This window comes from Talpa europaea (assembly GCF_964194135.1).
Source record: "Talpa europaea genome assembly, chromosome: 3".
NCBI classification, from domain to species: Eukaryota; Metazoa; Chordata; class Mammalia; order Eulipotyphla; family Talpidae; genus Talpa; species Talpa europaea.
In genome coordinates this window covers 32,078,422-32,105,301 of record NC_140069.1, presented here as the reverse complement: position 1 = coordinate 32,105,301, position 26,880 = coordinate 32,078,422, and the positions used below count along the sequence as shown (strand labels likewise).

Genomic DNA, 26,880 nt, shown 5'->3' with positions numbered 1-26,880 from the left:
GTCTCTGTGTGACTTTGTAATAGAAATTAATTAGTTTGGATTACAGATGAGAACACATGTGGATACATATGTTGCAATAATTTCTCAAATATTTTAAGGACCAACTGTAGAACTGCGCCAAAGAAAAAAGCCAAAGCCTTCAGAAAATAAGGAATCCGCCAAAGAAGAGAAACTCAATGTTACTTCAATTCCTGAAAGAGCTCCAAGATGTAAGTTAGATACATTTGGAGTTTTTGTGCTATTACAAAATAGTTATGCCAGGTAGTATGTTTTGTATTAATATTTTATTTTATTTTAAAGATTATGCATAAAGAACTGGGGTACAGGCCAGAGATGCAGGGGAGTGAGAGGATTCACCAGAGACAGAGTGGGGAACAGAACACAGCCAGACTGACTGAAATACACTGCAGAGGGGAGCAGTGGATGAGTCAGGGGAGGTCTACTGCGCCATGTGGGTTTCTTCCTGGCTGGTTGGGGATCAAACTCATGCTGCAGAGGCTGCGGATTGCTTCATAGTGCGGTGCTTAACCCCTTGTGCCACCAGGGAGGCCCTGTATTAATATTTTAGATGTATAAATATATTTTAAGTATGTGGTGATACAGACAATATTTCACTAGGTTTTGATTTAGGACAACTTCTAAATCTCACTGACTTGAAGCAAACATTTCTGAATAATATTACCTGATAGAACTGCAGGTTGACTGACGTTTCATGAATCATGAAGAAACACCCCTGTTTTAGATGTGTTTTTCTTGTGACAGAGGAAAAGAGCAGACAGTCATGCAATCTCGAAGTTTCTACTGAACTGACCCACAGTCACTTGTGCACATGTTCTGTTGGCCCAACCAAGTTGCATAATCAATCTGGACAATGGGTAGAAAAGTATACATAAGACAATAGGGAAACATTGCAAGTCACATAGTGGTAGGTACGAGTAATTTTTTTTAAAAGATTTATTTATGCATACAAGAACTAGGGTACAGGCCAGTGTATAGGGGTGAGAGGATTCACTAGAGATAGAGGGGGGAACAGAACAGGCAGATTGACTGAAATGCACTGCTGAGGGGAGCAGTGGGTGAGACAGGAGAGGTCTGCTGCTCCATGTGGGGTAGCTCCCTGGCTGGGGATCGAACTCATGCTGCAGTGGCTACAGATTGCTTCATAGTTTTGAGACTTAACCCCTTCATCACCAGGGTGGCCCTGGTATGAGTATTTTTCTTATAGGAAAGGACAATTTCCTGTAAAATTGTCTTTTTTGGTCTTAAATTCTTAATTCTTTCCCTCGGAAAAAATATACTTGTTATCTTCCTTCATTTCAAGATGCTGAAGATACTCAGTTTTCTTTAGTCTTGAAGCCCGAGGTCTTTTCAGGGCCAACTACCTATATTTCATGTTCATCCAGAGATTTGTTGACTGGAGATGTTACCTGCTTGTGTCAGGAGTCCCCAAAACCATCCCCTGTGTTTGGTGATTAGATAGAAAGACTGACAGGTCTCAGAATATAGTTGTTGCCCAGCTGTGATTTATCACAGTGAAAATACAAAACATCAGCAAAGGAAAAAGGCCTATGGACTGTGGCTCACAAGAAACCAGGCACATGCTTTTAAGATTTCTGTCCCATGAAGTCACATAAAATGTGCTTAATTCCTTCAGCATCCACTTGTATTAGTATTTGCAAAGTTGTGTCTACCAGGGAAGCACAATGATTCTGCTCAGTTTTGGTGCCTGACTGCATACCTCTGCTTACCACACAGCAAAATTCTAGACTCCCAAAAGGAGAGCAGTCAGCATGAATCACATTGTACAAACAGGTTTGGCCCAATAACCACTCTTTGAATAGTGGCAACCCTCCTGAAATCCGAGTTCTCAGATGATAACCAAGAGCCTACCTTGCAAACATGCCTTTTTTAGCGAAGGCAGTTGCAGTCTGCTACTTAACTCTTTTCAGTATATACCCCCTCTCCCATTATATGTTGTTGGATAAGTACAATATAACCAAAATAAATTCTTCCATTCAAAAAGAGGAAGAGACACACTAGCTGCTGCTCCACAGCAATTCTGAAATCAGGGCTCCTTATTCTGGGGCAGAGAATGTTTCTTGGTGAGGCCCTGATTGTGTTCCTTAGGAGTTGCTTCCCCATTGTTCACTGTTCTCTGTTGTCCATGGCTCCACCCTTGGAGGTGCTTTTCCAATGTCTTTGTGAACCAAATTTGAAGATGGCTTTGTAGAATATGCCATTCTTAGGGCCTTAATTGCTTCCTGCCTATAGAGAATTGCCCCACTTAATGTATATTTGCTTAAATAAGATGAAGACAGTGGGTCATCTAAAGATGTAATTGAAGGTCTAGCAGCAATAAAACATTTTTGAAAGTTGGAGAAATAATCCATATTATGTATGACAAAACATTTTATAGTAAACTTTCCTGTGAATAGCTGTAATTTTAATACTAATTTTTTATTATTTTAGGTAACAAGATTGCAAAACAGTGTTATATTGAGTGCCTTGGTTATCAGCTACATTTGTTACAGGAAAGAGATGAATTTAGGACACAGTTCTCTTATTTGCAAGTGGAAATGAAGAAGAAAATAGAGATTCCAAAATTTCTGGAACTTATAATGTTGAAGTTAGTACTGTTGGTCTTTTTAAACCAATAAAAAAATAATACTTTTAGTAACAAAGTAACAGACTAAAATGAATCCTGACTAAGTCCAGGGCACAGCTGCCATACAGTTTGTTAAAAGGTATGACTGGATTAAGGATAGGCCTAGTAAAGCCTTTCAGTTGCATAAATCCCTCATGGTAACATAACAAAGGGTGTGGTCTCATGAAAGCTTGATAAGCTTAATATACTGTATTTAAATCTTTGAGAGGAGCATATCTAGAAAAAAAATTAGGTTGTAATGATTGGAACATAGAGCTCACTGGGAAAAAAGTAATAAAACATCAGCAAAAGCTTCTTTGCAAAAAACAAAGGATTTAATTTTTAATTAAGGTATAATTAACACAGTAGCATAGAGTCGATTGTATTGAATGAAATGAGTTTTGACACTTGAATATAGCTGAAAAAAAAAAAATGTAGAACTTTCCATTATCACAGAAAGTTGCTTCAGAACTCCTGAATCCCCCGTTGACAACCACTCTTCTGATATTTATCATTATTGATTAGTTTTGTAGGTTCTAAAATTTCATATGAATGGAATCATAGAACTTACATGCCTTTGAGACTGCTTTCTTTCACTTCACTCAATATGATATCCTTTAAAATTAATCATTTTGAGGTTATTTTATATTGCCTTGATTGTTTATCCCTTTTTATTAGACATTTGCTCAGCTATTATGGATAAGGCTGCTATGTTTTTGTAGCCATCTGTTTTTATTTCTCTTAGATAAATACCTAGGAGAATTGCTAACTAAGCTCTCTAGAGAAATGTACTGTCAAAAGAACTGGCAGCCTAGATTAAAAATGGCTCAACCATTCAGATCTTAAAATGATGTACGAGGCCCTAACTTCATAGGAAGCAGGCTCTTAGGGTATCTTTCTGAAGAAGGTATATGTTTTGCTTTGGAAAGGAAAGTGAATATTTGTGACTATTACAGCAGACCCCAATGGACTGTTTTATTGTTGCCAAATGTTTACTGCCTTCCCTAAAAGTGGACTATACATTCTTTCCCATTGCCATATGATTTAGAGTGTTTCTTTGAAACAGAATGTAATTGCATCCCACTGTCAGACTCAACCCTGTGACGTGCTTGGGCCACGTATGAGTGGAAGTAACATATACCATGGAAGCATGGTTTCTGATTAGAAACTATTAGAGGTATTTTATGCTTCTCCCTGTTCTGCTCTTTTCCTCTGTCATGAGAGTAGCATGCCCCAAGTAGGAATTGACTGCAATCTGAACTCTGAAGAAGAAATAAGAGGAAGAGCCACAGCTAATGTGAAGCCTGGAATTGGGTAGAGAGTCATTGTTGACTCACAGGCCACAAGTAACATGAATGAGAAATGGACCTTTTTTTTTTTTAATTGATTTTTTTTTTAAAAAAAAAACTTTATTTATTTATTTATACAAGCACTGGGTACAGTCAGAAGCACGGAAGGGTGAGAGAATTCACCAGAGCCAGAGCGGGGAACAGAACAGGCAGACTGATGAAGTACACTGCTGAGGGGAGCAGCGGGCGAGGCAGGAGAGGTCTGGGCTCCATGTGGGACCCTTACCCGGCGGCCGGGGATCGAACCGGCGCTGCAGAGGCTGCAGGCAACTTCGCAACCCAGCGCTCAACCGCTGCACCACCGGGGAGGCCCGAGAAATGGACCTTTTTGGTTTTGTTTTTTTTGTTGTTTAGAGTCACTTTTTTTTTTTATCACAGCAAAGCTTAGAGTGGTCATTCAAAATATTTTGGAAAATATAAGAAAAAGAAATAATCCAGAGATAACCATTATTAGATAATATGCTTCCTGACTAAAAAATATATTTTTAGGGTAGAAAATGTAGAAAATAATTAAAATATAATTTAAAAATATATGAATAATTTTAATAGCTATAACTACTATTAAATTTTGGCAAATATTGCTTATATATTCTTTCAATGTACTTATGCTTCTTTACATTTTGTGAAGTGAATCCTGTGTATTTTAACATGTCATTTGTTTTTTTCTTCTGGTTTTAAATATTAACTTCCTGTGTTACTGATACTGATGTTCATATGAAACTCTTTTTTTTCTTTTTGTACATGATCAGCATTTTACAAATGAAGGACAGGAACACACAGAAGTTATGTTATTAGGCTGATTTATTACCATCATAATTGGAAGTCAGGTCCTTTACTTTTCAATTTCTAGATTTATTTATTTATTAAAGTTTTTATTTTATTTTATTTATTTATTTATACAAGCACTGGGCACAGTCAGAAGCGCGGGAGGGTGAGAGAATTCACCAGAGCCAGAGTGGGGAGCAGAGCAGGCAGAAGGACCGAAGTACACTGCTGAGGGGAGCAGCAGGCGGCAGGAGAGGTCTGCGTGCCATGCGGGACCCTCCTCCGGTGGCCGGGAAGCAGCCGGGGATCGAACCGATGCTGCAGAGGCTGCGGGCAGCTTCGCAACCCAGCGCTCAACCACTGCGCCACTGGGGAGGCCCTCAATTTCTAGATTTAAATGGTAATTTTTTAAGACATTAATTGCCATGACCTAGGGCTCTTTATTTTCTCTAAAATACATACACTTAAACCAAACACTGAGTGCTTGATTCCATCCTTGACTCTTCACAAAAAACTTTTGAAAGCAAAATACTTATCATTATGATAAGGTATTTATATATAGAATTTGATTGAATATATTTTTCTCATACATAGGTTTTCTAAGCACTTTATAGTTTATATTGTAACAACATTGCTTTATTTGCATGTATTTTGCAAATAAACTTGTTAGCCCAGTAATAATAACTAGCATTTACTGAGCCAGTCCAAATGTTTTACAGGTGCTATTGGAAATGTATTTCAAAGCAACTGTATCATGCTGATACTAATATTAATCATGTTTTTCAACTAATTAAAATCAAATTTTTATTAATTTGATGTCTTTAGTATGCTATATAAACTAATATTAATTTGTATTAATATCATTTGGAGAATACCTAAGATTTTAGTTTAGCTAAACTAATAAATCAACTGGTTGATTTTTATAATTTTTTTTTTTTTTTTTTTGTTTATACATGCACTGAGTACAGTCAGAAGCACGGGAGGGTGAGAGAATTCACCAGAGCCAGAGCGGGGAGCAGAGCAGGCAGAAGGACCGAAGTACACTGCTGAGGGGAGCAGCGGGCGGCAGGAGAGGTCTGCGTGCCATGTGGGACCCTCCTCTGGTGGCCGGGGAGCAGCCAGGGATTGAACCGGCGCTGCAGAGGCTGCGGGCAGCCTCGCAACCCAGCGCTCAACCGCTGCGCCACCGGGGAGGCCGATTTTTATAAATTTTTTAAAAATAATTAAAAAAATTTTTTTACATCATTGTTCATTTTTAAACAATATTTGCTTCTCCCACCCCCTCAGGTGTAGTCCCCATAGAGTTTCCTTCACCAGTGCACCTGTGCACCATCACCTCAGTCCCCTGTGCTCCTTTCTCCCTCCCTCCCTCTGATCCCTCTCCCACCTCCTCCCCTGCAGTATATCTCTGATTTATAATTGTCTGTTTTTGCTTTGTTGTGTTTTGAACTGTTACTATTTTTTATTCTGATGTCTTATTTGGTTCCCCTATATTACTGCTCTAAGTGAAACCATCCAATATTTTTGTTTTTCCTTCTGGCTTATTTCACTGAGCATAATTTCTTCTAGCTCCATCCACATTGCTATGAATGACATGAGTTTATCTTTTTTGATTGCTGAATAATATTCCATTGTGTATATATACCACATTTTCTTGATCCAGTCATCTATTTTTGGGCATTTGGGTTGTTTCCAGGTTTTACCTATTGTAAATAGTGTGCAATAAACATAGGGGTACAGGTGGTACTTTGAATCAATGTTTTTGTGTCCTTTGGGTAGATACCTAGAAGTGGAATATGGCAGCTCCATTTTTAGTAGACTGAGGAACCTCCAGAAAGCCTTCCATAATGGTTGGACCAGTTTGTACTCCCACCAGCAATGTAGAAGAGTTCCTTTTTCACCACATCCGCACCAACACTTTTTGTTGCTTGTTTTTTTTTGATATATGCCGTTCTTACTGGTGTAAGGTGGTATCTCAATGTGGTTTGCATTTCTCTGATTATAAGGGATGTTTAATAATTTTTCATATGCCTGTTGGCCTTTGCATTTCCTCTTCGGAGAAATGTCTTTTAAGTTCTTCTGCCCATTTCTTTTCTTTTCTTTTTTTTTTTTTAATAGAGGCATGTTTTATTTATTTGTTTGTTTGTTTGTTTTGTTTATATATGCACTGGGTACAGTCAGAAGCGCGGGAGGGTGAGAGAATTCACCAGAGCCAGAGCAGGGAGCAGAGCAGGCAGAAGGACTGAAGTACACTGCTGAGGGGAGCAGCGGGCGGCAGGAGAAGTCTGCGCGCCATGTGGGACCCTCCTCTGGTGGCGGGGAGCAGCCGGGGATTGAACCGGCGCCGCAGAGGCCAAGGGCAGCTTCGCAACCCAGCGCTCTACTGCTACACTGGGGAGGCCCACTTCTGCCCATTTCTTGACTGGATTGTTTATTTTGTTTTTGTTGAGTCATGTGAGTTCTTTGTCTTTGTGATCAGTCCCTTATCAAGTGAATGAAGTGCAAAGATTTTTTTCCCAGTCAGTGGGGTGTCTCTCTGTTTTGGTAATGTCTCTTTTGCTGTGCAGAAACTTTTCAGTTTGATGTAATCCCAGGTGTTTATCTTTTCCTTGACTATCTTTGCTTTGAGTGATGAGTCTTTAAATATGTTACTGAGATTGCTCTTTATAAATTTTTTTAACAAGAATTTTTAAAAACCTGTCAGTCATTCAGTAACAGAACACTGGATTTTGAGGATTTATGTCTATGCTTATTCTTAGTGGCTGTAGCAGGACTAAATTATCCCATTTGTTGAGTATTCATATGAGTTTTAAGTTATTTCACCAAGAAGTAGTTAACATATAGCAGTTGTATATAATGTGTTTTTTTTTAAAAGATTGATTTATTTACACAAGAACTGGGGTACAGACCAGAGGTGCGGGAGGGTGAGAGAATTCACCTGAGACAGAGCGGGGAGCAGAATAGGCAGACTGACTGAAGACACTGCTGAGGGGAGCAGCGGGCGAGGCAGGAGAGATCTGTCCAGCCATGTGGGTTTCTCCCTGGCAGGCCGGGAATCGAACCCGCAGTGCAGAGGCTGCAGACAGCCTCACAGAGCAGTGCTCAACCCGCTGAGTCACCGGGGAGGCCCGTATATAATGTTTTAAAAACATAATCACCAAGTCATTGACTTACACAATCTATATGACTACAGTTTATAGTATATAAATTATTCCGTAATAAAGAAATGAAAAAAAGTTCCTTGAAAAGGAGAAAATATCAATAGTAATTCTAAATAATGTAATTCTTTCTTGAGATATTTGATAGTACATTCCTTTTATTTCCCTTTCTCTATGATACACATTAGCTTTTATTTTTTTTAAATTTTAAAAAGATTTATTTATTTATGCATACAAGAACTGGAGTGTAGGCCAGAGATGTGGGGGGTGGTGAGAGGATTCACCAGAGACAGAGTGGGGAGCAGAGCAGGCAGATTGACTGAAATACACTGCTGAGGGAAGGAGCGGGCGAGTCAGGAGAGGTCTGCTATGCAATGTGGGTAGCTCCCTGGCCGGGGATCAAAATCGAAATGTTCTGCAATAGCTGCAGACAGCTTCATAGATTGTGTCTTAACCTCTTGCGCCACCAGGGAGGCCCCACATTAATTTTTAAAACCATTTCAGATTGCAGAAGAGTTGAGCAGATAATACAGAGTTTCCATACACTTGAATTTTCCATATTTTATTAACCTATTAGTATGGTTTTTTTTTACACCTAATGAACCAAGATTGACACATTTTTATCAACTAAATCCCTATTATATTCATATTTCTTTAGTTTTTACTTAATGTCTTTTTTCTATTCCAAGATCCAATCCAAATTACCACATTACATTTGCGTCATGTCTCCTTAGGCTGTGATGGTTTCTCAGGCTTTCCTTTTTTTAATGACTGACAATTGTAAAGCATACTGGTCATTTACAGTGTTGGATGCCCTCTATTAGAATTTGCTGTTTTTCTTATTAGTGGACTGGTATTATGAATTTTGGGGAGGAAGAACAGTGTTAGAATCCCATTTTCATCATATATTAAGGGTACATACTCCCTCTTGATTACTTTTTAAAAAAAGATTTGTCAGTGGGCCTCCCCGGTGGCGCAGCAGTTGAGCGCTGGGTTGCAAAGCTGCCCGCAGCCTCTGCAGCACTGGTTCGATCCCCGGCTGCTCCCCGGCCACCAGAGGAGGGTCCCACATGGTGCGCAGACCTCCTGCCGCCCGCTGCTCCCCTCAGCAGTGTACTTCGGTCCTTCTGCCTGCTCTGCTCCCCGTGCTGGCTCTGGTGAATTCTCTCACCCTCCCGCGCTTCTGACTGTACCCAGTGCTTGTCTAAATAAATAAATAAATAAATAGATCTTTAAAAAAAAGATTTGTTATTTATACTTAGAAGAACTGGGGTACATTCCAGAAATTTGGGGGTGGGTGGGAGAAGATTCACCAGAGACAGAGTGGGGACGAAATACACTGCTGAAGGGAGCAGCAGGCGAGATAGGAGAGGTCTGCTCTATATGTGGGTTAGCTCCCTGGCCGGGGATCAGACCCAGGCCTTAGTGGTGATAGGTGAGACTTAACCCCTAAGCCACCAGGGAGGCCCTCCTTTTGATTACTTTTAATATGCTTTTACAGATGTATTATTTCAGCGCTTTGCAAAGATTTTCATTGGCTGTCTTGCAGCAGTTACTAGTGGAATGATGTATGCTCTCTACTTATCAGCATACCATGAACGGAAATTCTGGTTTTCCAGCAGGCAGGTAAGAAGAAAGAATTTTGAGCATATGGAAGTTGTTGTATTTAATATTAAATATTGTGTTTTACGAGGAAACATATGTGTGTAATAAATATGATGAGTGCTTTCTTATTTACACTCATTATAAAGAAAATAGTATGAAAGTTACTTTGAGAACACAGTCATAATACTAACCTTGAGAAATTTAATAGAATGTATTTCAGGGTAAGAACAGAAACTATGAGGGTGCTTTAATTTATTATTATTTTTTAAATATTTATTTTTATTTATTTTTGCATACAAGAACTGGGGTGTAGGCCAGAGGTGCTGGGGGCAGGAGGGAAGTGAGAGGATTTACCAAAGACAGAGTGGGGAGCAGAACAGGTGGTTCTACTGAAATACACTGCTGAGGGGAGCAGTGGGCAAGACATGAGAGGTCTGTTGTGCCATGTGTGTTAGCTCGCTGGCCAGGGATCAGACACATGCTGAAGTGGGTGGTGATAGCTTGATAGCACTGAGACTTTAACCCCTGCACCACCAGGGACGTCCCCTTCATACAGTTAATTTATCAATGAAATGCTGTAGAGTTTAGTCACTTTTTAGTAGTTATGATAATTTACATTTCAGGGAAAACTTAGTTTTAACATTAAAATATTTTAATTATCCATTATACAATTGGACTGTTTTGAAAAAATGATTAACAGGCATAATGTAGAATTACTTACTAAGATGTTGCCTCATACATGCTTACCACATAGTTAATGCTTATTTTTATTTATTTATTTATTAGAAGATTTTTATTTATTTATTTATACAAGCATTGGGTACAGTCAGAAGTGTGGGAGGGTGAGAGAATTCACCAGAGCCAGAGCGGGGAGCAGAGCAGGGAGACTGATGAAATACACTGCTGAGGGGAGCAGCGGGCGAGACAGGAGAGGTCTGTCGCACCATGTGGGACCCTCGCTGGTGGCCAGGGATCGAACCGGTCCTGTAGAGGCTGTGGGCAGCTTCGCAGCCCAGCGCTCAACCACTGCACCACCAGGGAAGGCCCTATGCTTATTTTTAAAACATATATATTTCACAGGCTCTTTAGTCACCATAGTTATAATTCATAATATGGCCTTTGAATAAATTTGTTTTCAAACTTCACAATCAGATACATCAGGAGTGTGCATTGGCACAATTCACAGTGTTACCACTTGACTATATGGTGGTGTTTTTCCTTTAGCCTAAACTATTTTGTTGAACTTATTTTTGGGCAATAAGTAGTCAAGATTTCTAAATGTTTTTAAGCCATTGATTTACCTAAGAGCTCCAAAACATTTTGCAGAATAATTACTACACTTGTATGGATTTGGCAAAACCTATTACTATAACATGCTATTTCCTTGAAATTGTTATACAGATTAACTATTAGTAGTTCCCAACAGTGAATATACAGTAGATTAATCTAGGAAGAATTCAAAAAATAACCTCCCTCACAGATTCTTGGGGCGGGTTTGGAGTGTCTGGAAACAGTATTTCACAGAGTATTTCCAGACAATCCTGTTTTGTTGGCAGAATTAAGAATAACCGGAGGTCTAAAAATATACAAGATATTCGTCAAGAATCTTGTTTTTTGAAGTGCTGTGTATAAGCCAGCATCATTGTCATCACCTGGGAACTTATTCTGATCTAGGAGTTTCATAGGCACATTAAATTTGAGAAGCACTGATTAGGAGTTTACAAACTTTGGAGAAACTACTCTGGTATGTTTTTGTGTTCATAGATAAATATATATGAAAATAAGTTTCATTTTTTTCTCCAAAGATTTATTGATGCATACAAGAGCAGGCCAGAGGTGGCAGGGCAGAGGGTGGTGAGCAGATTCACCAGAGACAGAATGGGGAGCAGAACAGGAGAATCTACTGAGATACACTGCTGAGGGGAGCAGTGGGCGAGACAGGAGAGGTCTACTGCGCCATGTGGGTCACCTCCCTGGCTGGGGATTGAACTCATGTTGCAGTGGCTGCCGATAGCTTTATAGTGCTGAGACTTAACTCCTTGCACCACCAGGGAGGCCTGAAAATAAGTTTCATTTTAAAAGAGTATAGATTTATGAAAATTTGAGTCGTGGAAAGCTGTAGGTTTTCTAATGTGACAAATTATTTTCTTCTGTATAACCTAATTTTAGGAATTTTAAGACTTGCTTATATTCCTGGAAGTTTATTTGAAAGGCACTATTAGGTGTCTGCTACTCTTAAAAAGTACTAACTTAAGGCTTTGCTATTATGGATACATGGGGAAGTAGAAGAACAATAAAAAATAATACTTCTTAATGTTATCTTTTTACTGTGTATTTTTAACTCTTCAACTATCATTTTTCATTACCTAACTTATTCTTGTTGTCCTTAGGGCATTTCTTTTGGTTTTCCCTCTAGATTTTCTTTATATATAACATGTAAATGACGTATGAGTTGCAGTCCATTTTATTTTATTTTTTTTAAGATTTATTTATTTATGCATACAAGGACTGGGGTAGAGGTCAGAGGCATGGGAGTGTGCGAGAATTCACCAGAGAGAGCGGGGAGCAGAACAGGCAGATTGACTGAAATACACTGCTGAGGGGGAGCAGCAGGCGAGCCAGGAGAGGTCTGCTGCGCCATGTGGGTTTCTCCTTGGCCAGCTAGGGATCAAACTCGTGCTGCAGAGGCTTTGGATTGCTTCACAGTGCAGTGCTTAACCCCTTGTGCCACCAGGGAGGCCCCCATTTTAAACCTTACATATTTCATGGAAATGATTACCAGCTTTTTGAAAAGTTTACTGTCATTAATATGGCACTAGTGATTAAAGGAAAATTCAGACATGTCTTCGAATAAAAGGATAAATAAATAGCATTAATTTAAAAGAAAATTGCAGTTGAAATTTAGGATATTTGTATTCAAATAATTTCATTTTCTTTTAGGAACTTGAACGGGAAATCACATTTCAAGGCGACAGTGCCATTTATTACTCTTATTATAAAGATATGTTAAAGGCACCTTCATTTGAAAGAGGTATGATAACTGCATTTGTTTTCTTTTTTTTTTTTTTTTTTAAAGATTTATTTATTTATTTACATAAGCACTGGGTACAGTCAGAAGCGTGGGAGGGTGAGAGAATACACCAGAGCCAGAGCAGGGAGCAGAACAGGCAGAAGGACCGAAGTACACTGCTGAGGGGAGCAGCGGGCGGCAGGAGAGGTCTGCTCGCCATGTGGGACCCTCCTCTGGTGGCCGGGGAGCAGCCGGGGATGGAACCGGCGCTGCAGAGGGTGCGGGCAGCTTCGCAGCCCAGTGCGCAACCGCTGCACCACCGGGGAGGCCCTGCATTTGTTTTCTTAAGAACTATTTTTCTAAAAAAGATATTGTTCTTCTATGTGGAATTCTTGATTGTGGATATTTGTCTCAGAATTATAGGTATTGCTTTTTTTTTACTTAATTTAAGAATTGGAAAAATGAGGCACAGAGTACTACCTATATTTTGGAATCTTTCTTGATAATTAAAATATTCATATTATTTGAAGGAAGGAAAATTGTTTTATTTTTTAATTTTTATTAAAAAGACATTGGTAACATTGGTTTTCAATGTTTGTGATTTCGAGGTGTAAGATCTCCCCCTTCAGGTGTTGTTACCACACTACACCCAATACCAAAACACTCATAATCCTCCACCATAGTCCATTGTGCTCCCTCCCCAATTTATATTCTTCCCCTGCATGTCTCCCTCTGGTAGCCCTCTATTGTCAGATTTCTACATTTGTCACTGGTTTGGCTTTATGTGACTCTTTCTTTGGTTTCCCTATAGTCCACATATAAATGACATTATCTGGTATTTATCTTTCTTGTTCTGACTTATTTTGCTTAGTATAATTCCTTCCAGTTCCACACATGTTGTCACAGAAGGCAAGAGTTTCTTTTTTATAGCTGCGCAGTAGTCCATTGTGTATATATACCACATCTTGATTTAAAATATTTAGTGACTTTTGAATGACATGTTTAATAATTGTAAAGACAGAATAAATAACCTGGAGAAAAATTTTTGTCTTTAGGTGTTTACGAATTGACTCACAATAATAAAACCATATCTCTGAAGACTATAAATGCAGTGCAGCTAATGTCTCTATATCCAGAACTTATTGCAAGCGTTTTATATCAAGCAACTGGTAGCAATGTATGTGTTTTTCTTTTGACTTTAATATTTATTTTCTCATGTATTTGTGAATCCTCAAAATTATTTATTGTCATCCTATTATCTCCTCTTTTTTTTCCCAATTAGGAGATTATTGAGCCAGTATATTTTTATATTGGCATTGTTTTTGGATTGCAAGGAATATATGTTACTGCTTTATTTGTTACAAGTTGGCTTATGAGTGGAACCTGGCTAGCAGGAATGCTTACTGTTGCATGGTTCATTATAAACAGGTAAGAAGGTGTTTCAAATTAGGTTTTACAATTTCTTGTGGCTATGGAAGTCCGTTCTAAAAATGACCACCCCACTACCCACACCCCCAATTCATGTTGTGACCTCTAGAATCTGTCAATATTATGATACATCATTCCTGTGAATATGTTGTATGGCATAATTGACCTTAAGGTAGGAAGATTTCAGTGGGTGTAATCTAATTTATGATCCTTTAAAAGTGTAGAGCTTCCTCCAACTGGTACAGAAGGGGAAGTTAGAGATATTAAAAGCATGGGAAGGATTTGCTGAAGCTGTGACTGGATTGAAATGAGAGGAAATTAATTCTGACAACAATTAGTGAGTTTGTAAAAGAACTACAAGCCTTGGGTGAGAACCATAGCCTTGACTGATACTATGAATTTTAGCTAAGGGAGACCCGGAGCAGAGAATCTATCCATACCATGGTGGGCTTGTGAGCTAATAAATTTGTGTTGTTCTTAGCCACTTACTGTATTTATTTTTTTTTCCAGATTATTTATTTATTATTTCAGATTTATTTTTATTTATGCATATAAGAACTAAGATAGGGCCTCCCCGGTGGCCCAGCAGTTGAGCGCTGGGTTGTGAAGCTGCCTGCAGCCTCTGCAGCGCTGGTTCAATCCCTGGCTGCTCCCAGCTACCGGAGGAGGGTCCCACATGGCGCACAGACCTCTCCTGCCACCCACTGCTCCCCTCAGTAGTGTACTTCGGTCCTTCTGCCTGCTCTGCTCCCCGCTCTGGCTCTGGTGAATTCTCTCACCCTCCCGTGCTTCTGACTGTACCCAGTGCTTGTATAAATAAATAAAAAAATCTTTAAAAAAAAAAAAAAAAGAACTAAAATTGTAGGCCAGAGGTGCAGGGATGAGAGGATTCACCAGATACAGAGTGAAGAGCAGAACACAGATCTACTGAAATACACTGCTGAGGGGCGCAGTGGGCGAGACAGGAGAGGTCTGCTGCGCCATATGTGGGTTAGTTTCCTGGCCGGGGATGGAACTCATGCCACAGTGGCTGGTGATAGCTTGATAGCACTGAGACTTTAACTCCTGCACCACCAGGGATGCCCTTTATTTATTATTTTTTTTAAAGATTATATTTATTACATGCAACAGTTGAAAAATTGGCATCTATGGGTATACCTCTTTCCTTTTTTTTTTTTTGCTATTGATGACAGATAGTTTCATGGAAAGAAGAGGCAACAGATAGATACATCACTATTAAATTAATAATCACAGATAAGAATGCTACATTAACCTAGGACCATGTGCTTTAAAATAATAAACCCATTGCTTATGGTGATCAAGTAACTTAATTTCTTTAATAGTGTGTAATAAGAGAATAGGATATTATGCTTCTTTGAAATGGAGGGTTAACCATTGACATGTCATAGTAATATTCTTGGCATTGGTTAATGTCAAAAATTTATTTTTTGGAATGATGGACATTCCCCTCCCTAGCATTTTTATTCCTCATGACACTTGAGATTTTTTTTTTTAACGAAACAGTTATTCAGTTTCACATTTTTTAAAAAAAGATTTATTTTATTTATTTATGCATACAAGAGCTGGGGTGTAGGCCAGAGGTACAGGGTGCAGGGGGACATGAGAGGATTCACCAGAGACAGAGTTGGGAGCAGAATAAGTAGACTGACTGAAATACACTGTTGAGGGGATCAGTGAGTGAGACAAGAGTATTCTGCTCCTCCCTGTGGGTTAGCTCCCTGGCCAGGGATTAAACTTGTGCTGTAGTGGCTGGCAATAGCTTGGTAGTGCTGAGACTTAACCCTTGTGCCACCAGGGAGCCCCCAGTTTCACACTTTCTTTTGGCAATTGCCAAATGAAAAAAATATACTTTCAAGTTGTTGAGACTCAACATTAAGGACGATATCTCTTGTTGGACTTCGTTTATATTTAGAGTCCCATGTTGGCAACAAATATAATTTGAAGAAGTCCATGGGAGATATGTTGATGACTTGACATAAGAATGGGCATTGTTCTACTCTGAAAAAAAGGACAAGGTCTGGTTGGGAGGAGAGAAGGTATGAATGAGATAGTAATTGGGGTAGGAATAGAAAGAGAAAGTTACTACTTAGAAATATGAGGTTAAGGGAAACGTGAGTAAAGAAGATTTTTGCATTTATTATGTGTTTTGTATCATGTGATTTCTCCTTAATTTCTTTCTTAAAAATATTTTATTATTGACTTTCATTGTTTTTTGAACTCTGTTTCTTTGTGATATGCTTAGATAGATCAGATTTATTGAGTTTGTACCTATAGTGTCTTTGGCCTGTTTGGATTTACTATTTGTAATTTTGATTTTTTGCAAATAACTCAGTGCTTATCTGCAATTGGAAATATAACTTACTAACTTGGAAAGTAGTACGCTACAGTGTGCCGCTTAGCTATGAGAGAACTAAATTATATGCAAGCATGTTCATCTCTATTAGGAAAGTTATACAGCAATATTCATAAGTATTTTAAAGCAATGGTGCCTTTGTTTTTGTGTGGAAAATAGCTGGTGAGTGTATGAAATCCAAGTTTAATGATTGTTGGACTGATAGTCCCCTGTCAGGTGAAGATACATTCAGGAAACAGCAGGCTTTCAATGAAAATTGATTGGGGGAGAATTTAGGAGGAACCTACAAAGACCTGCAAATGTGATTCTCAGAATTTTCACAAGTCTCTAAATATATCACATAAAGGACTGTTGTAATGTTAGTTCTGGGCAACCTGCTACTGAAAAGATTATAACACTGGATATCAAAAGATATGCACTGTAATCCTAATTGTACCACCTCCTAATTGTGTGACCTTTATTAAGTCTGCCTGGATCTGCCTATGTGCTATAATATAGTGCTCTAGAGAAAAGTGCTCAGATTGTGCTCTAGAGAAAATTTGCCATCTGTTTTAGGGAAAGGAGGGTGGAAGCTGAAATCCAGTGTAATTTGCAATACGCTGTGTGCCTTATCATGGCGAATCTGCCCAAAGCAGGGATGCCTTTTTCAAATTCTCACAGATGCCCATCTGTTGGCTAAGCAACATGCATGGTCTTCCTGGGTGGAAGATAGGGGAGTCTTGGGGTAAGACACTGATTAATGTGGTTAAAGATCTTGTATTGTATAACCAGTGTGATTATCTGTTACCACCTCACAGGATTGTATGGAGAACAATGAGATGTGTGTGAAACTGCTTTGAAGACAATGGTGTTACACAAATATACTATGTTGCTATTTTGCTATTCAACTGTGGTTTATTTTAGGGTAGATACAACAAGAATTGAATATTCTATTCCTTTAAGAGAAAACTGGGCACTGCCATATTTTGCATGCCAAGTTGCTGCCCTTACAGGATATTTAAAAAGCAACTTGAATACTTACGGAGAGGTAAGATGCAAATCTGTTTTATTCATCACAGTTAACTTTGATGTATTTCATATGTGGTACTAGTTTTAAAGGTAATCATATAAGAGTTACAGTCTGTGAAGGCTTAGTTATTATTTGATAAAGGATACAGTTATGTAGTCATGTTATACACTTATTTTCTAATTTGATCAATAGTAAATTATTATTAAGTTAAAGGAGGTTAATTTGATTTTGTACCTATAGCTTCTTGGCCTGTGTGGTTTTACTATTTGTAATTTTGATTTTTTGCAAATAACCCAGTGCTTATCTGTAATTGGAAATGTAACTTACTAACTTAGAAAGTAATATGCTATAGTGTGCCACTTAGCTATGAGAGAACTAAATTATATGCAAGCATGTTTTAATGTAGTTACTCAACAAATACATGAAGAATGTCTTATTTTGGATATTAATCTGTCAGCTGTTTTATTACATTCTCATATCTGGAATATTTATGACCATTAGTTACCATAAATTAAAGTCATATTAATGATGTGACTACAAATGGTAGCACTATTTCTGTTTATCATATGTTTTCTGTAAGTGAGGTATAGAGAGGATAGTGAATGTCAGGAAACTGTTCCAGATACTTTAGATTCTTTTATTGTTGTTACCTTGCCTTATATTCTTTTGTCAATTAGATGAAGCCTTCGGACTCTGTCTCAAAATGATTTGAAATGCATAAAATAAATATGATTATAAAGGCAACCAATTATACTGAAATTGAGGGAAATGTAAAAATCCTTTGGCAGTCTGTCTGTCATGGGTTAAGAATTCCTATTTGGTCAGAAGTTGCTTGGGTATCCTCTGAGTTTGGCACTTCTCCTGGAGCCACCCCACAGTTGTGATACCTCGTGGAAGCAAAAGCTACTCCCCTGGCCCTTCAGGCCAACAGGGCACCTCAGGTGAGAGCTGCAACCAGCCTCCATAATCTGCTGTTGGCTGTCCTGCCGGTTCTATAAGCCAGGCCTGATAGCCCAAACGGCAGCCACTGCAACTGGACTATCTGTGGGCTCTGCTGTTGGCACATGAATAGGTCATGCCATCACTTGGGGGCCTCAGTGGAGAAAGAAATGCTAAGCCCTCACTCAGTCTGGCATCACTTACCAGGAACCTCAGGGTAGCCAGCCAACATAACAGCAGCAGCAGCAGTTTGACCCCTGCCCCTGTGACAGGAATCATTTTTGGAATGTGTCCAGAATGACAGTAACCTTAAGTTTTGTGATAGTTTCAGCGAGGTGCTGAAACAGTGTAAATGTGCCAATTCATTAGGCTAATCAAGAAGTTTGAATTGTACAAAATTTTTAAAAAAAGAAGTTTAAATTGAAGACATAGAAAATTACCCCTAATGATCAAGTTAATTTATCATAAAAATATAAGTGTTAGTGAAATACAAAGTGTAAAGCCATCATTTAAATCTCTCTTCTATCCTTAATAGCTTCCTCTTCAGATTTGCAGTGGAAAAGGGTGTTGTGATTGTATAAAGTTCACTGAAATACTGAGTTTGGGACTGTCAGATGTTTGTGTAGCTTGCTTAAACCAGCTTTTGTGATGTTACTGTTTATGAATTAAAGTGATTTTCTTTTTTTTTTAAGATTTATTTTATTTAGGGCCTCCCCTGGTGGCGCTGTGGTTGAGCGCTGGGCTGCAAGGCTACAGTTCATTCCCTGACCGCTGGCGAGGGTCCCACCAAAAAAAAAAAAAAAAGATTTATTTTATTTATACATACAAGAGCTGGGGTGTAGGCCAGAGGTGTGGGGGCGGGGGGGGGGGGGTTGAGAGGATTCACCAGAGATAGAGTGGGGAGCAGAATAGGCAGATCTGCTGAATTACAGTGCTGAGAGGAGCAGCAAGTGAGACAGGAGAGCTCTGCTGTGCCATGTGGGTAGCTCCCTGGCCAGGCATCTACAACGCTAATACCATAATAGTGCTAAGAATGAACCCCTATGCCACCAGGGAGGCCTATGGTGTGTTCTTTTTTTTTTTTTTTTTTTTGTGGGACCCTGGAGAACAGCTGGGGAACCAACTGGGCCTGGGAGCTGCAGGGGCTGCAGGGGAGGCCCCCTATGGTGTATTCTTAACCCTTTAATGTAATAATTTTTAAAAAGCAAACTGCCCAACCCTTCTATCATGTTTTCCCTCTTCAAAGCCCCCCCTTTGTGTGTGCACACATGTGTTGAAATCTAAAGGTCTGTACTTGAATTAATAGTATTGTATCAAGGTCAGTTTCCTGGTTTTGATAATATATTATAGTCATGTAAAATATTATTGGGGAAAGCTGGGTAAGGGGATACATAGGAATGACATACACTGTTTTTATAGTTTCTTGTGAATCAAATTATTTCAAATTTTAAAATTTGTAAATTTAAGTATGTATTCTAAGTTTTTCATATGCACTTTTTTTTTGAGGAGGGATGTATAGTTTTTATTACATGTGAGCATTTGGGTAACCATCACTGTATTCAAGATACAGAACCGTACTATCACTCCAAAGATCTCCCTCTTGTTACCACTTAATAGTCACACATTTCCTCAGGCCCTAACCTCTGAAAACTACTCATCCATTCTCTATCACTATAATTTTGTCACTTTGAAAGTTTTTTATTAATGGAATCATGGTGTATGTTGATTTTGAATTTTTTCACTTAGCCTAGTGCCCTTGACATACATTTCAGTTGGTTCCATGTGTCAGTAGTTTGCTCCTTTTCTTGTGGAGTAGTAATCCAGCAGCATGTGTATTTTTTTTAAAGATTTATTTATTTATTTATGCATACAAGAGCTGGGGTACAGGCCAGAAGTGTGGGGGGTGAGAGGATTCACCAGAGACAGAGTGGGGAACAGAACAGGCAGACTGACCAAAGTATACTGCTGAGGGGAGCAGCGGGCAGGTCAGGAGAGGTATGCTGTGCCATGTGGGTAGCTCCCTAGCTGGCCAGGGATCGAACTTGTGCTGCAGAGGCTGTGGACAGCTTCATAGGTTGCGTCTTAACTCCTTGCGCCACCAGGGAGGCTCAGCATGTGTTTTTCTAACCACACAGAAGCTTATATGTTCTGTCAGTAAAAATCCTTTCTGGGCTTTGCAATTGATATTTTTTGATCAACTGGTAGTTTTCCAATCTCTTGCATTTTGTTCTCCAGTGTTAATTTTTTTTATATCTGTGAGCTATCTGTGTTATTTCTGACTCTACAGTTTATCACTGAATATAATCAGCTGAATTTGAAATATTTAGTTGTTGTTTTTTTAAGATTTATTTATTTATACAAGAACTGGGGTATAGGCCAGATGTGCGGGAGGGTGAGAGAATTCACTAGAGACAGAGCGGGGAACAGAACAGGCAGACTGATGAAATACACTGCTGAGGGGAGCAGCAGGAGAGGTCTGCTGCGTCATGTGGGACTGCGCTCAACCGCCTGCGCCACCAGGGGAGGCCCTGAAAGATTTAGTTTTAAAGACAGATCTTACCTTAGATTTCTTGACTTGACTCTTACTGTCCTTAATTTCTCAGAAAAAAAGTCATATGATATCGTGGCTGATAGAGGAATTGGGAATAAAATAGTAGAACCCTGGAGGAAGCAGAGACGGTTGTTAGAAATATGCTAAGAGAGGGGCCTCCCTGGTGGCACAAGGATTAAAGTCTCAGGGCTATCAAGCTATCACCAGCCACTGCGACATGAGTTCAATCCCCAGGCCACTGTTCTGTTTCCTCACTCTGTCTCTGGTAAATCCTTTCACCCCCCAACTCTGGCCTATACCCCAGTTTGTGTATGCATAAATAAATACTAAAAAAAAGCATGCTAAGAGACAGTGTTAAGATATTTGAGTTCTCACTAAAGGATTCCTTAGGAGATGACATTTAGAAGGACAGAATTCATTTTAGCCAGGTATTTTTTAGATAAGGGAAGTGAAATCCTTATTTTATTACTTACAAAAGGAAAACAGCTAAGAGTTTTATATGGTTGATAGTACAAGCATTGGAAAAGATAAGGCCACACTTTTGCTGAGAGGAAATGAAAGAAGCTCTGAATGTTTTCCCATGGACTGTGGAATCACCTGCAAAGTATGCTGACTGGAAGATCTTAGGAAATATGAAGTGCCGCGGAAGTAAAAATAATTCTAATGTGAAATGGGTTACTTTCACAATAACAAAAGTACACCAGCCAAATCTAATAAAAGCCACCATTTTCTTGTCTTTATTACTTTACTTTTTTGGGGATGAATGAAAATTGTACTATTTTTTTTCTCTAACTTCCTAAAATTGTCAATATGATACTGAATGTTGAAGGACAACTGGTTGATTTCCCTCTCAGGTGCATTATTTAAGCTCTAATTGTTTATGTAACAATTTACTATGTAATATGTGATTTGAAAACAATTTAGAGGATTATATAAAGTTGAAACAATAACTATTAACTTTGAGATAATAGCTTCATAGTTTCATAGTAACAAAATTATTGATATTTAGTTTCTTTCTTTTGTTTTCCCTAGAGGTTTTGCTACTTGTTGATGAGTGCTTCAACTTACACCTTTATGATGATATGGGAGTACAGCCACTATCTCTTGTTTCTCCAAGCAATATCTCTGTTCTTACTAGATAGTCTTTCACTGGAGCAAAGTGACAAGGTATTATGGCATTTTTAAATTGTGATTTTTTTTCTTTAAGATTTATTTATTTATGCATGTAAGAAATGGGGTACAGGCCAGAGTTGTGGGACAAGGGGGCGAGGATTCACCAGAGACAAAGTGGGAAACAGAACAGATGGATTGACTGCAGTACACTGCTGAGGGGAGCAGTGGGTGAGTCAGGAGAGGTCTGCTGCGCCATGTGGGTTTTCTCCCTGGCCAGCCAGGGATCAAACTCGTGCTGTAGAGACTGCCGCTAGCTTCATAAGTTTCATCTTAACCCCTTGCGCCACCAGGGAGGCTATTAAAATTGTGATTTTTAAATGCAGAGAATAAATGTTTTTATATTATATCTTAAAACCATTTAAGTTTTATGCTTTATTTTGAAGTGTTTCAATAGCCTCTGATTTATTCTTCTACTCAAAAAGTTTGCTGAACTCATTTTCTCTTAATCATTTTAGAAGCACTTGAAATTGCCTTAAATACAGTCTGATTAACCAAAGCTACCTTGTGCTTCCTCTCCATTCCTAGCCATTTCTCCTCTTTCCCTGTTTCTTTATAAAAAAAGTTGAGCTGTAGAACATGTACATAAGGCTATATTTATGCTGTATGTACAGTGTATAGAATGTAAGTAGTTGACCACCCAGGCCAAGGAATGGAGCATTTGAATAATCCTAGAAGCCCCTTTACCATCTGTCCCCGGTCACATCCTGCTTCTCCCCAACAGAAGTTAACTGCCCTGAATTTTCAAATCTCTTTTTTCTTTTCCTTTGTGCTTTTTACCACTTATCTATGTATTATTCCTAAAAAATGGGTTGTAAATAATGTCTTATTTACTTTGGTCAGATTTGCTTTGATTCATTCATGGTAATAGACTAAGCTATATTTCTTTCATTTTTATTTATTTATACATTCTGTTGAGGTACATTTCATATTTTTCCAGTCCGTTGTTCATATAACCAGTGCTGCTATAAGCATTCTTATACATGTCACCTGGTACATAAATTTAGTTTATGTACTAAATTTAGTTTATGCACTGATTTCTCTAGTGTATACACTTCATGGTGAAATTACAAGTCAAAAGATGTGTGCATATTCTCTCTACAGAGTGGTTATGTTAGTTTATATTCCCACCAGTAGTAGTTAAAGGTTCCCATCAGCATTTGATTCCTTTGTTTATTTATCTTTTCCCCTTTTTTTAACTCTTACCTTTCTTTTCTTTATTTATAAACATTTATTAAATATTCAATATGTTGTCCAACTGGAAATGTCGGTATCTTACTCTTTTTTTTTTTAAAGATTTGTTTATTTATACATACAAGAACTGGGGCACAAGCCATAGGTGCAGGGGGTGAGAGGATTCACTAGAGACAGAGTGGGGAACAGAATAGGTGAATTGACTGAAATACACTGCTGAAGGGAGCAGCAGGTAAGATAGGAGAGATCTGTAGCACCATGTAGGTTAGCTTCCTGGTGGAGGATCTAACTCATGCTGCAATGGCTATGGATGGCTTCATAAGTGCTGAGACTTAACCCCTTGTGCCACCAGGGAGGCCTCTTACTCTTTTCTTTCTTACCTTCATCTCATATACTCAGATGGCCAATCCTGATGATAACACCATTTATGTTATTTGAATATAGAATTTAACAAAGAATTGTTAGTCAAGTATAAAGTTATTAACTTGATCAAAAGGTTAATAACCTGAAACTATCATAGAGGTAGCAACTGTAGGAAGAAACCACCACCCTAGAGTCAAGGGAAAAAAGGAAAGAATTTGAAATTATTAAAACTTTGAAACTTAGAAGAGGAGCTCCATGGAGCTGAAACTCATATTTCTAAGGCTTGGTCACCGTTCCACTTTGCTAATGTCTTTGAACTGGAAAGTAGTGTCCAGCTGGTCCTGGGGTCTCTGGGGCAAGTTCTTCAGGATTGGGAAAACTAGTTGTGTTCAGCTGCTTCACAGAAAGGAATTGCTCTGTTAGAGTGAAGAAGCATTGCTCTGGTGGTGTTCACAGGAAGCAAGTAGACAGGATGCACAGAAAGGAACAAACTCCTCTCTTCCCCTCCAACTTTGTGATCTGTTGCATTTTATTTTAGTCGAGGTTGATAGCAGACCAAGAGGAAAAGCCAAAAATGTAGGTTACAGAGACTCAACCTCAGCATTCTGAGGCAGGGGTATAGTAGTGGGCTAACGGTGGAGCTAAGACACAGTTACTCTACAGCTGGCACACAGCTGTAGAACCAGCACCCAAGATCAAGAAATAGAACTTTATCAGCACCCAGAAAGTCCTGTTGTGCCTTCTCTAGACATTGCTCTAGCCTCTCAATTGTGAGGTACCATTTTGTTAAATGCCTCTGTCCTCTTAGAGAGTTTTTCTGTCTGTTTTTTACTTATAATACTCTGCCGTTTGATTCCCCCCAACCCCATAATGCCTGTATTTTGGTCTTAGTTTTTCCTTTCTAAAAGTAATTTCATAATAGAATTATATTATTACATTACTGAATTTCAGAAAATAAATCTATTCAGACTTGTAATTTCCCTAGAGATCCATTAGGACATTGATTTTTAACTTTCTTATTGCCATTATTCATGGGCCACATACAGAATTTCTTTTTTATTTTTTAAAGATTTATTATTTATTTATGCATACAAGAACTGGGGTGCAGGCCAGAGGTGTGGGGGGTGAGAGGATTCAACAGAGACAGAGTGGGGAACAGAACAGGCAGATATACTGAAATACACTGCTGAGGGGAGCAGCGGAAGAGTCAGGAGAGGTCTGCTGTGCCATGTGGGATGCTCCTTGGCTGGGGATCAAACTCATGCTGCAGTGGCTGTGGATAGTTTCATAGGTTTCATCTTAACCCCTTGTGCCACCGGGGAGGCCCGCATACAGAATTTCTTTTCCCTGGTTGCTGGTTACAGGAAACACATTTTTACTAGCTAGGTTTTGGGTAATGATGTGAAAGATTGTTTTTGATTTATGATCCTTGATGTTGCTTTGATGGATTTTAATAACAAGGTAAACCAAGTGAAATTAGTACATAGCTGAGAACAAAGAAGCTTCTTCCAGTCTGATTAGATGACTATAGTTTAAAGATTTTTGTTTTGTTTGTGAAGTTGTTTCTAAGAAAAAAGTGATAAATTCCCTATATGCCATACCATTAAAAGTACAGGTCGAACATTTGCACAGTGCTGTCCTAAATTATAGTAGAGAATTTTACTTTGTAATTGTAAGCAAACTATTGAACACATGTACAGTAAAGCATTTTGTTCTCACACATGTTTCTTTTGTCCCGACAGGTTCATGAAGTTTATAAAATCTATATATTCTCTCTCTTTCTGGGATATTTACTGCAATTTGAGAATTCAGCTTTATTGGTGTCTCCTTTATTAAGTTTAGTAGTCGCTTTAATGTTTGCTAAGTGCCTTCAGGTAATTAGAATTGCCTTTTTATCATTTTTATGGTAAAGTGTTTAACTTAAAATTTTTTATAACTTATTTTTTCATATGATTTCTACTCCCCTCTTCCCCCTGCCCCCGCACAGCTGAATGTGAAGAAAGGAACTTTTGTAGCCAAAATAATGAAAGTGATTAATTTTTATCTGGTGTGTACAGTGACAGTGACATTGAACATTATAATGAAGGTAAGTAACTGTGAGATTTATGTAGAACAAATTTAGAAATGAAATATGCTGGACTAAATTTTAATGAACAAAATGCGATAACAAGGTAATAGAGCTGTATAGTAAAAATTTTAGTTAAACAGTGATCATACCTAGTATATTAGTTGAGGGAATAGGATTTGGATTCTTTATATTTAAAAAAATTATACATCCTTTTTGACATTTAATTGAAAATGTGAACACTACCACAATAAATGATATAGGAATGAATTGAGATGAGTAAAAGATATTCATAAAAATGGGTAAGTTACATAAGCCAGATAGGAAAAGACTGAAATCTTCTTATTATGCCATTACAATTTTTTGCTTAAGTAAAAGGAAATATGTTTGATGTATGCTAATGAATCTCATTGCTTTTCGTCACTCTGTGTATTATTCACTTCGTATTTTTTTGCTTTGTAGTCTCAGTGTGTTTTTAACTTCTAATATTGAACAAAAGTTGTTACTATTGAGCATGGCCGGTAATTCTCTGTTGTAACTAGCATCTTTCTCCTCTAGATGTTTGTCCCACACAAAGAAAATGGGCATATGTTGAAGTTCCTTGAAGTAAAATTTGGACTAAATATGACTAAGTAAGTTTTAGATTATGTAAGTTTACCTAACTCTATACCACTTAGAAAATAGTAAAAATAATCATTGGTGAAAGGAGACACCTAATTACCTACAACTTAGAAAATAATTGGTATATTATGATATCTAGAACTATGACAATGTTTTTATCATTTAAAAAATAATCTCAAAAGTATCTCATTTAGGGTTTTAATATATATGCTTAAAACCTCAATAGCATTACATTATTTTGAGGCTACTGTCTCCCCTGATGACAAACAATATGCAACCTAAGATTAGAATAAATTAGATTTAAATTGAATAAATGAGTAAAGAACCAAGATCTTTTTTTTTTCATTTTTATTTGTATATTTTTACATCGTTGTTCATTTTTGTACAGTGTTTTATTCCTCCTCTCAGATGTTGTCCCCTTAAAATTACCACTACCAACACACCCATGAACTCTTACCATAGACTCTTGTGCTCTTCCCTCCTGTTTTGTTTTTATCCCTTTTCCTCCCCCCTTACCTGCTGAATGTCTCTGATTTATAGTTTGCCTTCTAGTTTTGTCTTTTTTTTCCTGTTCCTTTGTATGGTTTCCCTATGTTCCTCTTATAAGTGTAACCATGTGATATTTTTCTTTTATC

The 26,880-nt window shown here is 38.2% G+C and overlaps 1 protein-coding gene across 1 annotated transcript in view; it reads left to right on the top strand.

Annotated features, from left to right (window-relative positions):
* The window catches only part of DPY19L4 (dpy-19 like 4), a gene marked incomplete at both ends in the record, with an annotated part of 55,150 nt that overhangs the window by 6,812 nt on the left and 21,458 nt on the right, over nt 1–26,880 (top strand). Inside the window, 10 exon segments of the mRNA XM_084230537.1 lie at nt 99–209; nt 9,418–9,542; nt 12,462–12,552; nt 13,587–13,708; nt 13,814–13,959; nt 17,237–17,360; nt 21,865–21,999; nt 25,302–25,433; nt 25,547–25,645; nt 26,183–26,256. Of these exon segments, the coding sequence (XP_084086663.1) occupies nt 99–209; nt 9,418–9,542; nt 12,462–12,552; nt 13,587–13,708; nt 13,814–13,959; nt 17,237–17,360; nt 21,865–21,999; nt 25,302–25,433; nt 25,547–25,645; nt 26,183–26,256 (1,159 nt within the window).